We start from the raw sequence: 14,922 nt of genomic DNA on the forward strand, positions 1-14,922 counted from the left end.
TTTCTATCACATAGGAACTGCTTGGAACTCTCTCCTCTACCTGATTTCCCTCTTTCATAGAGCTCATAAGAGCTACAGCCCAGCTGGGAGTTGAAATCAGTCAGTTGACTCAAAGGTTACTGGGTGCAGGGGTGGCAACAGGCAGATACACACATGCAAAGAAGGATCTCTTATCTAAAACACAGCAGATTGCATTCCACCTCTTCGATTAGTACGTGGCCAGCAGGGCACCAGGGGCTGGCCCTAAAATACTCCATTTTCAGGAGTACTGCAGGGACCCCAATCTCTGACTAGCCCTTGTGAAAGTGCCTGAGTAGGACTTTGGTGAGTCCCCCAGTCACTGACCCGTCGTTTCTCTGATCATGCCTATGGTCCTAGGCCCAAACTCAAGCCAGGAACCTTTCTCAGCTTCCAAGCTATGTTTGAATCTAGAGGAAAATAATCTATAAATTGCCTATAAAATTATTTTATTTTAAACCAGAAGCCACTCCCATTTTAAAGTCTGTAACAGAATACCAATGTAGAAGTAGCAATTCAGAATTATTTCTTAAAGCAGAAAGGAAAATCTGTTTTAAGCTGAGATATATAAGAAAGTCCAAAAGCTCATCAAGCCAGTGAGAAAGCACAGAGGGACAAAGGGCAGAAAGCTCTTCAGAAAAGTCAATAGCACTGGCATGATGGCTCTGGAGACAGATGCAGTCTGTGATAAACCATTCAAAGCACAAGTGCTCAGAGAATGAATGGAGAATTGTAATTCTGCCTTAGCTACAAGTGCCACCTTACCCCTTCATCAGCACAACAGGACAAGGTAAATTCTGCAAGTGACGGTGTCTGGGGAGAACAGCCAGCTCTCTCTCTGACAGACTCATCAAGGCAAACCAGAAAGGCAAACCCTCTGCTTAACAGGAAAGGAGTGATCCCCAAGATACCTTTGCTGCCTCCCTCCCTTATGCCGCACAGAACATATGTGCAGTATAACTCAGCAGCTCAGAGATCTGAAAGTCACAGAGCATTTAAGCTCATTTCTAATTAGAAAGTGTCCTAACAGCGGAGATGCAGCAAGTGATGTCTTGCAATGTAAAGTGCTCTGACCCTTGGCTCATGGTTATTCTGTGTGTGCCCCTGTCTCTATGCCAAGGAGAAAGAAAGGAAGTGAAAGTCACAAAGCTGGACAGAGATGCTGCAACACTGCTGGCAGCACCTGCTCTGCACTCTGCTGCATCCTGTCAAATGTGGTTCAGCTTCTTGTGGTGATGGGGGATCCATATCCGGTAGGTCAGCGACATCTGATGAAACCTGCTGGACCCAAAAAACCTCCTGATATTAAGCAACCACGATCTCTGGTGTGAAGGAGGCTGCACTGCTCTTTAAATGATCCACTTCCAGCAAGTTGAAGACTATTAGCCAGTTGGCAATAGAGATACTTCAGACTTCAGTAAGACATGGATGATACTCGGGCACCGAAAAGGTGGTGTTCCTTGTTCAGATGATCAGGGAGCAAGGCTGAGCAGCCTTCATTTCAGCTGAGCACTTCTACACGCCCTCCAGTTGTAACAGGCAGCTCTTTCAACTTGCTCTTCAAACGTTTTCAGACACCACTTCTATTTCCCTGCTAGTTCCTCCATCTCCAGCTACTAATTTCTACATCAAAGGTCATTATCAATTCTAGCCCTCACTGTTATATTATTCCACACTAAATATTTTGTGTTTGGAAAGCACTCTTATTTTGCTTTATAAAGTAGGTGAGTCAATTCCATCATGTACATGCATGTTGAAAAGGGTTAAGGACTGGGCACAAAACAGGAGGGTAATTCTGAAGAGAAGCACTTTCCCCAGTCCCCAGGTTACTGCTGAAAGCCAGCTCTGAGGCTACATGGTGCTTTCTGCGACTGGCTTCCAAGAGCTCTCTCTGTCCCTTGCAGGAGGCAACGGACCGGATTTCCACTTTGCTGTCTGAACTTGAAGCTTTCAACAAAATCTCACTTTTCTGTTTGCTTAGAAGAGGCCAAATATTTCAGAGCTCCACTCACTTCCTTGTAAGACGAGAGATGCAGCATATTGGGCCCCCAGACTATAACTAGAACATCAAATCTCAGGCAGGCTACGTTCAGGGCAAAGTGTCAGGACAAGCAGCCCATTACTAGCAGATATTAAACTTCTTTTATTTCTCTGTTTCGTCAATTCCTTTTTCTGTTCTTGGTCTCTCAAAGGCAACCAAGCAGCGTGATGCAGAGCGCCCAATTTCCATTCCTGCAATGGCTCTAACAGGTGTAAAGTGGATAGTGACAATCCTGAGAGATCTCTTATTAACGTACCCAATAAGCACCTTCTCATCAAGATTGCCTGGATGCATTAAACACGTCACGTAGGCAAGGAATGGAGTTTGGACACATCTTGCCCCGTGCAGTCCAGTAATCCCTGTGTGTAGTGAGCAGAGCTGCCAGACTCAGCCTTGCTGCGGCAGGCTAACTTAACTCTACCCACTGTCCAAGTATTTCCTGGAAATGCCCTCCGTCTCTGCCTTCAGCGGCCATCCAAGCAGACTTTGGGTAACCACAGCCTTGCGTCCCTGGTTTGGAAACCCCACCAGAGAAATGGGCAAGCTCCACCTCTGCGGGGAAAGCCGCACAAGGCTGGCTGGCCCACATTCCAGTGGCTGGTGGATGGGCAAAGCAGTGCAGAGGAGCAACATTTGGAGGTTGTGAGCTGGGACTTGGAGATTACAACGAGTAGCACACAAGACCAGTCTGCAAGGTCTCCCCGATCACAGCAAACCTGGTGCACCCTGACTCCAGACAGAGTACCAGTATCTGAGACATTTCTAGGGTTATGTTAAAGCTTCCCCCAGCTCTGGCTGCTTTTGAGAAAAAGCTGTAGTCCCCAGCACATCATGTGATGGCAGTCAGTGTGGCTTAGCTGAAACCCTCCCATTAGCACAGTCCCCGGTGGTATGGGTCTCTTTGAGGGTGTGACATAGGTGTGCAGGAGGCTGAGGGCTTTCTCCACGCAAGGCAGTGTCCATATCATGTCCTGGCTCACAACAACAGTTTTGAGCCTGGAAGACACGTTGTTTGTATAGGTTGTTTCAGACGGAAGCAATTTCTCTTCCTCACTGGTAGAAGGAACCAGCAGGGCTGTGCTTCAAACATCAGCAGGCAATAACTTAAAAAGGAGAGTTGCATCGTTTGTTTTCAAATATCTTTCTGTTGACTGCATCTGAACAAGAACGTGCTACGTTGTTCCTATAAACGCCCAGCTCTGCTTCTGAAGAACAGCACAGATGCAACAATATGGTTAACGCCTCTGCCCTTGGAAAGTCATCTCAGATACATCATGTCTGGAGTCCATGGAGCTATGTGGAGTGCTGCTCAGGCAACATTTTGTTACACTTATGGAAAACTAGAAGATAAAAACTCCAGAACCCAAAAGCAACAGAAACAAGAAAGTGTCTGTCCCCCAGAAAGGGCTGAGCCTGGCATTATTTTTCTAAAAGAAACAAGAATTAAAAACCCCAACAACTTATCAATAGTCACATTCAAGTGAGGAATCTGCATGGCTTTTCCTTGGGAGATGCATTAACTGAAGACTTATTTCCTTTGGAGCAGTAACAGTGGGAGCTCAGAGCAGCTCTCACCTATAGCAGTGCTGCTGGGCTCTGCTTTGCAAGCTCAAGGTTACAATCCTGCTGTGCACACACGGTGCAACGAAGTGCTCTTCGGCCTCGTGCATCCCTCACTGAGGAATGTCCTGTCCTCAATGTCAGTGTTCTCATGGTTCTCCACCACCAGCTGAGGCTCAAAGGCCATGATGGGGCCTTTGACTCCCCTCCCTTTCACCCAGCAGAGCCTGGGAGAGCATGTGATCCTGTTTAGACTGAGATAAGGCTATAGTAACACCTAGAAATACAGGAGACACATTCTGTCCTAACTCACAGATACGCTTGTACAAGAATGTCCTGCTGGGCAAAAGCCCTACAAGCACTTTTCCTCTTGGAAGGAGTAAATTCTCTTCCAGCCTTCACCTGATATTCAAATCAAGTGACCTCGATTAAGACTGCAGTCCTGAAAGGCCTCCTAGGAGAAACCAGTTTGCTGAGATGGCTGTAGGCAGTCTAGTTTCCAAGGGGCAGCATGGTCATGGCCCAGACCACTGCTCCTGTAGAGATCAGCTCCCTGAGCAGGCGTAAGGCAGATGCTGCAGCTCCTCTGCTTTCTCACTGACCAGACAGGGTTGGTCTGAATGCTGTTTGAAAAGCAAATAACGTATATATTGCAGGGGACAAGAGACAAGATTTAATTAAAAGCTTATTTTAATTAAGAGTTGATTATTAGCTGTTCAAAGACCACTCAGAGTCAATAAAAGGCACACCAAGTAGCTACTATTAGAAGGTCCCATGAGTAATCATGCTGTCACTATAGGAAGTGGAACACTTTTCACAGTGAACAAACAAAACCCACCTCAGTGCCAGAGCAGGGACTCGTTGGAGAAATACAGATACAGGACTGCAACTCTATTTTGCTAAAGCACAAAACAAGATTCAGTATCCTTTAGAGCAGCATGGACAATAATAAGGAAGTAAAGTTAATCTTTGTGAAAAATTACCAAATTGGCACAAGAAATACTCTCCACAGAGTTGTGCATGAGCACAACACTGGTTAAAAAAAAGTAATTCTGAGTACAAAAAGCGTACTTTTCATGGACTGAAGAGTCCTCTACTTGTGGCAGTCTTTAGCCCTCCTCGACTACTGAGGGGACCCTGTGATCACCAAAGAGGAGACTGTTAGGATTACAAAGAGTGTAGGAGAGGAATAGGGAAAGAAATGAAGACCTGGGGAGAGCTGGCAGGCAGCTGAAGGCAGCTCGCTGCACTGATAGACAGCCTCCACAACTGCTCCCTGGAAATAACACACGCAGAGGATGGAGCTGTGCCTTTGCTGAAGAGCTATCGCGCTTTATTTGGATCGATGTAATTTGCAGCTCTGAAGAAGAATGAAATAGTCTGTTTACCAGAGAGGCCACAGAGGGCTACTGCCCTCATCCCCTGCATTGCACAACTGCTTACGAGCACAGGGCAGGCTTGGAGTAGGGGGGGAACATCTTGTCCCACCCAAAGCATTAGCTGTGAGCTGCTGCTGGAGGTAAGACATTACATGGATGGGTGACCTGGCAAGGAGCAGGAAATGTTCTGTTCCTGAGATTCATACAAATATTCTTCCTTTCCGCACCATGTTGTGAGATTATTCCAGTTGGAAGTTCCACAGTATCTCATCGGTAAAACAAGACAGAGTCCTACATCTGCCAGTATTGTTTACCAACAAGTCTTTTGCTATCCACCTGGGTGTTAAGGGATGGCATTTTTACCACTCTGTTTGCAAGAGTAGGGTCCGGCCACCGAGAGAGGACTGATTAGCAGGATGACTTGCCCACTACCCGAGGTACCTTGCCTTCTGGAGTCATCTTCCACATCACAGAGAACGTCAACCTATCTTGCATGGGATTGAGACTGCATAATTCCTCACAGAGCAGCTTGGGAAGCATCGGGACCACCTGGAAGAGAACAGAAGAGGAGAGCACCTTGGTGAGATACGGGCTTTTAGTAAAGACCTGTCTGTAGCCAAGCTTCCCTGACCAGTTGGTAAAAGAGAGGCTCAACAATGCACAAAAGGAGAAAATGCGTTAAACCTTCAGGATCACATTCTTTGTGGCAGGAGTGGCTATGTCAGCTCTGGGATGCATCACCCATGCCAGAGCTACATTACATGGCAAACAGCATGCCGGCACGGAATGAGTTAGTAACCCAAATCCTCTGAAAGGAGAGGAAGTCAGACACTGCCGAGGCCACCAACACTCACATCAGCCCCGTCCCTCAATGAGACCAGAGGGAGCTGGCAGTCTCCCACCCGTGAATCATTCCCAGCACTCCCCTCTGAGGTATGGATTAAGCACCCTGGAGCATCCTGCATCCTCAGTTATGCAAACACTTCCCTCTGCAGCTTTTAAGGTCACAGCATTTGCTCTGTTTTCCACTTCTTTTCCACTGCCATTTTGACACTGGGAAGAATAAGGAAGCCTCAGCACATCAGGAAACTTGATGTTGAAGAAACATGGTTCTGGCAGTCAGGAGCTGAAGAGCTTGGATTTGGGAACTCTGTTTCTTGCTTTGCCACTGAAGACTGTGTAACCAGGCAAGTAATGCAAGTCTGCTCCCTGCAAAGCATAAATGAAACCTCTCCCAAACATGAAAGGAGTGGTGCATGGCTTTAATAAAGATTGAGCCATGCTTTGTAGCACAGACAGGAACGTGTAGATGTTGGTGAGATAAACAAAAGCACCTGTTTTATGACTACTGAACATGGTATTTGCAAACAGAGGGAGAACAATTATTATTTTACTATACTCAACTCTGTTTGAACAAAATGTCAGCCAACAGAAATTTCTGGCAGGGATTTTTTAACCTGTGTCCTAATTCCTTAAAACTAATCAATATTTCTGCTGCTGAACACTGAATTACCAAACCATGAATTACTCACCTGGCTACAGCAACAAAGCAAAAGCTTTGGAGCATATTCACACTAGAGCAAACCTGAGCAGCTCCAAGTGTTTCTACCATCCCTGAGTTATTTCCCAGGTGAAGTCTGCAGTAAAGATAATATTTAGCAGATGTTTAATGAAGCAAACCTAATTATTACAGTTTCACATTCTTACTTCCATTCTCACTATTTACGTTTGTGAAGAAGCAGTAACTGCCCTCAAAGGAGAACCACGTTATTCCTCTTGTTTATTTTGAGTGGCAATGTGGGCTGGTGCATTCCAGAAAAACACAGAGAGAAATACTCTACTTGGTTGCCATAAAATATTTTATCTATTTAATTTAGTTTCTGTTTTGATTGCTCTGTGTGCCACCCTGTAAATATAGGACCAGTAGCAAGCTGACTGGCATGCAAACCGCAGCTCTTCCAGACTGTGACACCAATTTGGTGATTTCAGAGATAACTTTTTCTACCTGGATGCCAGGGCAACAGCTGTTCTTCAAAACAGTAAGAAAAAAAAAAACAGTCTCAGATGTCCATTTTCTCCTCAAGTGCACACACTTCGTATTTACCTTTTGCTTTGAAGGAAAGACTCTTAAAATATTTAATCACATTTGTGGTTTGGCACCAGACGATGGCTATAAATCCATTCTAATTGCAGTGCATATTAATGCCAAAAGGTTAACTGTATGGTCTGTGACTGTCAAGGAGTCACTTGCACCATGAATCAGCAGGACTGGTTCAGCTGGAAGGTCACAAGGGCACAGATTATGATAAGCTGTTTCCCGCAAAACAAAGGCCGTCAACTCTGTTATTCCAGTTGTGAACAGTACATTAACAATACTGGTACATTCATAACTCACAGATCCAGTACGTGAGCTCTGCCATGCTGCCTGGAAGGACCTACACCACAAGGTTATAAATTTAGCATGAGCAGTGCCAACCCATAGCAGAAAGGAGAGAAAATAGCTTTATAGACTATCGGAAATCCCTGCCTGCATAAGATCGCCCATGACCACCATGAGACCCTGAAGTTCAGGTCACAGTGAACAAAGTGCTAGTAATTTAATAAAAGCTCCCATGTCCTTTTTCACCCAAATTAAAAGCTGCAGTTACTAGCTTTCCTCTCTCTCCTCCCCTCTGTGATTATCTGATAATGGTCTGTACTTATTAAATATTTTTGTGCCTTAGCACATCCTCTTTCCCTGCACATCTCCTGAAGCAATAACAGTCTGCTAGAAAAATGCCTACATGAAACATGAAAGCCCATCCATGAAGAATAGCCCGAACGAAACAACAGGATGCTTGTTTTAAGTGTACTTGAGCAGGATTAATATCCGATTCAAGAGGCTATAATTCTATGGAAGGGCTTTCAATGATGTGAAACACAAGCAAAGCTTTAACTCAGATCATAATTACAGCACTAAACACTCACCAAGCAATTAGCTGTAACAAACCTACTGTTAAATAGGGAAGCATCAACCCGCTTTACCCTTGTTTTACAGGAGAGAAACTTTAGGCAAAGTAACTTAACTCAAGCCATGGAGGAAGTCTCACAGGAGAGCAAGAATTCAGTCAACCTTTTCCTGGGCTCAGCAAATACACACATAACATTAGACAATGTGACCTTGCATTGAAGGTATTTCAATTTTATCTGCTTTACTGAATTAAAAGAAGAAACCTGTTTTCAACATCACGAAAGTCTTGGCTAACTGCCTCCCTCTGCTTTAACATCACGATTCCTCCTCACACTCTACAGGGAGAATAAACCAACTGTCACAAAGCACAGAAGTTTAAGTTATAAATCCACATTTCCTTTTTCCTTAACATGATACAGTCACAGGCTGAAAGGATTCTTAGTAGGTGCAAGCCCAGCATTTAACATACAAAGATATCACAATTGTGTCACACTTGGAGAGCAAGATGTTTCAGGAGTTATCCCAGGGGCTGCCCAGAAGGAACTTCTGCAATAGGATTATCTCCATCTATTTCTGAAGAAGACGCAGGATAAGAGGAGATTTCCCTAAGTACGTCTTTAATGCCCAGATTTGCAAAATATCAGGGTTGCATAGCACCGCCTCAAATAATCCAGACGTCGCCCGGCATCTTTTAAATTCTTTGCCCTTCCCATGACTGTCTGCCAAGCCGCCCTGCGGAGTGTCACGGCATGCAGAAATCCAGCTAGCTGAAACGCTGCCGAGGGATATCACCTCCAGTGTGAAGCGGTTTCCTTAGCAAATTGCTAAGGATGTGCCTACGTTGGGGATCACATCATTCAGCTTGATTTTACTGCAGCTGGAAATAAAGTCACCTGGGCTTATACAGGGATCATAAAGCTGGAACAGGGGGGGGTGTATAAATGTAGTTGAATCTAGAAATGCAGTTGGAGAGACCCAGCAGGGCTAGGGGAAAAAACTTTCACAATGAAAAAAAGGACCTACGGCCCCCAGGAAATCCCTTCTAATGAATGTATCATAGAAACCAGGGCTGAAGAAAGGCTTGGGTGGTGAGAGCTTGTCTGGTTTTCATCCCCCTCTATCAGTCAGACTAATAAAAGACATCATCTCTCTCCACAAGCCTAGCAGGGCCCAAGAGATACTGGAAAGGGCACTTCTTTGAGTGAAAGGCTGATATCCACAATGCTCACAGCTGTGGGTCTGCATTTCAAATCAAATTACAGACAGAGGATTTCTCTCTCCCTATTTCCAAGTCCTAAATGCAAAATCTCCAGTGCTACCGTACACAGCTTGAGATTTAGTGCTCCAGCACTGCCTGACAGCCCCCCCTCCACGCTATCGGCTCTCCCCGCAGACAGCCATGTGTCCCGGCATGCTGAAGCCGTGGGCAGCAAGGGAAAACCAGAGTAAGAGAAGGCACCGTCAGGGCTGGGGGGTTTCCTACTCATCATTGTCCCAGGGTTGTAAAACACATGGACCTGTAACCATGGCCGGCCACACTGCTTAGCAGCTGGCTCCTCTGCATGGTGGAATCACTTTGGACATGGGAAGAGCTAACCTCCTGCTTGTGAGAGCCTGTTGTTTTGTTTTGTTTTGCCTCTTCGGCTAATAAAGTGCTTCCAGAAACCAAATGCAAGTTTCCAGCCTTAGACTCATTCCTAGGGAGCTGGGCAGTGGGAGGGAGCACATGCATACTGGGATGATAAAACTCCCCGTTCCCTTTAAAATCAGAAACATCTGCTGCAGCCAGGACTGACTCACCGGCCAGGTTCAGGGCGGGTTAGCCAGGGCAGCTCTCATCAATGGACTCGCTGTAGCGGCTTTTCAAGGAACGGAAGGGGAAAATTGATCAGTCAACCAAAGGGAAAAGGGAACAAACTCTGGTTAAGAATAACCCCTTATTTTCACAAAGTCACGTGGGCAGTTTTGCTTCTTTCAAACAACCCCATTCTGCTGGCACCCTGCTTTGGCTGCTCGCTCAGGCTTGGTTTGGGTTGGTTCCGACCACCACTGACTCCCGGGGTCACCCCTTCTCCCACCGCCGGTCCGATGGGGAGGGATTGTATTAACTGAGAGTTTCCATCAGCTGCTCTCCCCAGAGCTGGGAGGAGGACGCCAAGGTCCAACAATAGGGTGGGCTCAGCAAGCCTTTTGCTTACACACTTAAAGACACTCAAAGGAAACAGGCAATTTGTTTATGAGCCAAGATTTCTGCTCAAGAGTTGTATCAACACTTCCATGAATTCAGATTTCGAGCAACTCTTTGTTACTCAGCCTGAGATTATCAAAATATCAACACCCTGACAACCTGCTGGTGTCAAAAGTGAATGTCTCGAAGTCCTTGGACTCAACATGAAGATAGGCTTACAGTTCCGATCTTTGATCTCCAGTATAAAATAGGACCAATAAAATATTATAGGGATTTATGGCTGACCTCTCACTCGAGCTGCTTCACACCTAAAATAACACTATAAGATGTGCCAAAAAAGAGGAAACTGTTTAGGTTTTCTTGCTTCTTAAAACCTGATACACTCTTATTTCAAAAACTTTTTACTTGTATTAAATAGACCGCTAGCAATTACACAATAACTCCCTTTCTGGGTAGGTTCAGGAAAATTAAATATGTGGCTTTATTTAACTTCTTTGGGAGGATTAGCATGGTGCTAACCTCTAGCAGAATCACAGCTGTCTTGGGAATCAGTTCCATCAAAGGAAAGCATATTTTCTACAAGAGTCATGCTACCATCTTGTTTCAGACAGCCTGGCTGCTTTCCTTTGCCCATCCCCTCTCTCCTTTTCATCTCTTGCAATTAAAATATTGACTATTTCATCATCTAACCTAGTTTGCGCTCTTAAAATATATTTTCTGCAGGGCAGAAGGGTGGGTAAAACAGTAATCCTGACATCTGGGCGAAGGTAGTTGAAGAGCAATTGAAGATTATGGGCAAAAGATAACTTGTGTTGACATCACACGTGACTGACTGGTAGTGCTGGGGGGAAAAAGCGCTTTGAAAGAAAACTCAATTAGCTTTTGAATTCAACTAGATTTTCATGAAAAATGTCTCTTTTCTATATAAAAATCTTCCTTCTCCCTTTAAAAAAAAAATCACATGCCTTCAAATCACAGTATTTTGACTTGGAAATACTGCCACAACATCTTCCCGGACTACAGCTTTGCTGCCCTGCAGTGACATCCCCCCTGGGCCAGCCCACATCTCCCATAGGGAGCTACGGCCATTGAGTCATCCATCAGAGGTGGAAGCAGAGCACCACGGAAGCCAAGGGCTCATCACTGGAGAGACTGTAGGATTGGAAAGACTCTGGTGCCAGAACTGCTGTTTCCATGAGATACGCATTGCTTCCCACTCCTGGAGAACAGCACGTCACTGGTAACTTGGTCCTGCACTGCAGCATCTGTGTGCTGTTGGCCTCACTACCACCGACCCAGCTTGGGCACTTCTGCATTGCTATCAGGGCTATTCCACACAACCCATACCCACAGAGACATAAAATCCACCGACTCAGAGACCCCTCTGAAGCTGTGCCTTGCTATTTCTACCCAAGGAAAGTTACGGAACATCTACGAAAGGTTAACAGCTTGATCTCAAACCACTAATTTGATTTCAATAGTGTAAAATAAATCATTTCATCATCTGGAAAGTGTGGAGAGGACACAGTAACCTATTGGAACAAGCATCACTACAAGACCCTCCCCAGTTAGCAACCCTGGGAACATCCAGGCAGGGAGGGGAAGAATCACTCCTAATCCTAAGTAGCAAGTAGGATATGTTTATTTATTATACAAAAGATGCCCTGTCATCCCAGAAAAGGCTGCGGAGACAAGGATTTCAGCCTGACTGAATGGGAGCGTGGGGAGAGGCAGATTAATCTGCTCCTATGAGATTGCCTCAACACTCCTCTTCATGCAGCTGATGCTACAGGCCGACACAGGACGCTAACAGCCAAGCTTCCCGGCTTCCCTGCACACACAGTGCCGGCGGTATCTGATCGGCTAGGAAATGTTTCTGCACATTCAACTGAAAATGAGACAGGCACAGACAAACCCTGGATGTTTCCTTTCCAATAATGTTAAACTTGAACCTGCTCATTTGTAAAGTTCAGAAGTCAACTTTAAACTTGACTTTAACATTTGATTCTGTTACACTAAAATCTGTACAATTTCAAATATCTTTTCACTGCATGATGAAATAACGTATATTTCCAGTATTTAGGGCACCCAGATAAAATAAAAGTGGTTAAATACTGTTGTACCTCAAAATGTGAAATTGCACAGGGTGTTTTACACCGTGCTCTGCTATGCATCCACTTCTGGGAGGGATTAGCTACTACTGCTGCACTGAAGACAAAAATAAAACTCTCCACCACCAGCACCACATCTACAAATTTCAAGCCTGCAACAGCGAAGCAGACGAGCCAGCTTGGGTCTCTCAGGCTTATCTCAGGCTCAGCACCGTACAAATGTAGCTACACAGCTCTGGGCCCTGAACTAGCTCCAGATCAGCAGAGTCCTGTTCACACGGAGCTGCTCCTGAGCTGGCAAGCCCAGTCACTCCCAGGTCTCTGCCCACAGACACAGAGTCACAAACTGCTCCTTCACCCCCTGCTCTCTCCGTAAGCTCCGAGGTAGTCAGCAGCTATGCTAGCTCTTGTGTTTGCATCAATTTACACATTTTTGCAGGTTTGCTGCAATAACAGCCAGATTTTGATTGTGGGCATCTGAAAATGAACCTTTAAAATGAATTTATGGTAAATGGAAGAGACAATTGTCAGATGAAAAAAGGAAAAGTTGTCCTTACCTTTTGCACTAGATAGACACTAGTTGCTCTTTCGCTCGCTACTTTATCCAGTGCTGTGTCTTCCAGTACAAAGTAGCTTACATCCGCGATGTGAACACCCACTTCGAAGTTCCCTGAAATTGCACAAGGCAGTCAGTAGGCTGCAGGTAGAAATGAACTGCTGACATATTTAACTCTCACCTCTCGCCCCCCTCTCCCAGTGCTACCGTAACCTTTTTGCCTTATGCCTAGACCTCACAAAAACAATACTTTGGTCTACCTCCTCCGTCTGAGATGAAAACTGTGGTCTCTCAGGACACTACCAAATTCACAGCCACTGTGGCTACAACATATGAGTGAATACACGTACGAGTGAATCCTCAAGCACAGCAGTGGATATGTGAAAACCCTTAAAAACCATGTGGATAAGTCTTCCCGACTAGGAGCCTGTAATAGTGAGCCCAGTCCTCATCCCTTTGCTGTCAGATGACAGTAAGCAAGAAATATGGGACCCCACCTTACAAGCACACAGGGAATGCAGGACACCATTTCGCAGGTATGGAGCAGCAGGTCACACACGCTTTTGGGTTCTCAGAGCTGTACTTCTTTCCACTTCACCCTGGTTGAGCCCAAATTGCTGCTGGGGACCTGGGAAGTCTTCAATGACTTCGTATCAGGCTATACAGAAGCGCAGCTTTCCACAAGCAGAATATTCCCACTGTTATCCTGCCTTCCCTTCAGATTAGGCTTTTTATCCTTAGAGTCCAGTCTAGAAGTATCTTAATTCAAAAGTTAGGCTAGAGAGGAGTACTACGGAGGTTTATCATGAGGTTTTGGCAATAATTTGGATTGGAAACAGTGATCATCCTCAGCTTTGGAAGTAATTAGTACCTTGGTCCAAGAAATTCTGGTTTGCTAATCCTCAAAGAAGCCTATTGACCTTTGTTTTCTCTGGAAGGACTAGGCTAGATTTGAGGTGCTTATATGTAGAATAGTTCTAAGTGCAGCGGGTTCCTAATTATAACATTTGGTTCTTTAGAGGAATTCACTAACTTCTTGGTATCCAAAATTATTTTTCTTTCCTTAATTTTTTTGAAAAGACAACGTAATAAGATACCATGCTGGTGACAATCCTGTTTGTTTATATGCCTTGCAAAGAATATTATCAAAGCTTTCCTCTAGAGTGTCAAGTTTTTGAAGGATAAATTGTTAATAGCTGCTGTCATTACGCAGTACATCTGCCCGTGTGCCCTTCTGATGGATACCGATACTAGATTTCAGCAGAGTGAGAAAGGAAATGTATTCGGGCAAAGGGAAAGCGTGAGAAGGTTCAAGCTCGTACTAGGAGAGCCAGCCAGCCCACTGTGCCCCCAGCTGGCAGTTCAGATAAGTGAGCACCAACCCACCCTGTGCGACTGTTTGAATTCGTAACAATTTTAACTTAACTTTATTAAGCCATGTTTGCACAGCACTTTGAGTATGTAAAGTATTATCTTGCTTTTTGTGCTGCTTTTGTACACTTGACAGAGCACAGATGTAAAAGCAGCAGAAACGCACATGGAAGACAGGAGCGCTGGGGTTTAGATTTGTCCACATAACCTACAGTCACTGGAAGGTCCTGCAGAGAGTACATATGATGGCAGCAGGGGGAGAGGGCAATAATCCCATCACACACCAAGGCACAAATTCCACCACTCGCTAGGAAGCTGGGAGAAAAGACTGCAGATTAAATGGTCCACCTCAGAAAGCTGCCTACAGCTGTGTTGTGATATTATCACATGCCTTGAAAGCTGCTCTACATGGATTAGGCATCCAAGCCTGAAACTACTTAGACAGTAAGTCTTAGACCAACAGTCCAACCAACAGGTTTAATATTACACGCACTCGAAGCCAACACACTCAGAAGGTAAAAAAATACTGAATACTTTGAAGTCAATATTGTAACGTATTGACCCTGCAGGCAAATATTGACGAAAGGAAAAGGAGAGGGGATCATTACATCATGCCTTTAATTGTACTTTAATTCAATATGTGCACTGTTACATACATGAACTTTTTGTCCTTGGTAGAAAATCGACAAACCAAGAAAGATCTCATTGCATGAGATAATAAAACATGGAGTTAGCCAACAAAAACACA

The 14,922-nt window shown here is 45.0% G+C and overlaps 1 protein-coding gene across 3 annotated transcripts in view; it reads right to left on the reverse strand.

Moving 5' to 3' along the window:
* The window catches only part of DIS3L2 (DIS3 like 3'-5' exoribonuclease 2), a 195,979-nt gene that overhangs the window by 66,968 nt on the left and 114,089 nt on the right, over positions 1 to 14,922 (reverse strand). For all 3 annotated transcript variants that reach the window (XM_075507035.1, XM_075507032.1, XM_075507033.1), the window contains 2 exons: positions 12,805 to 12,917; positions 5,440 to 5,547 (listed from right to left, as the gene is read on the reverse strand). In XM_075507035.1, the coding sequence (XP_075363150.1) occupies positions 5,440 to 5,547; positions 12,805 to 12,917 (221 nt within the window). The remainder of the gene's footprint in view (positions 1 to 5,439; positions 5,548 to 12,804; positions 12,918 to 14,922) is intronic.

Source organism: Mycteria americana, chromosome 7, assembly GCF_035582795.1.
Source record: "Mycteria americana isolate JAX WOST 10 ecotype Jacksonville Zoo and Gardens chromosome 7, USCA_MyAme_1.0, whole genome shotgun sequence".
In the NCBI taxonomy this organism is placed as follows: Eukaryota; Metazoa; Chordata; class Aves; order Ciconiiformes; family Ciconiidae; genus Mycteria; species Mycteria americana.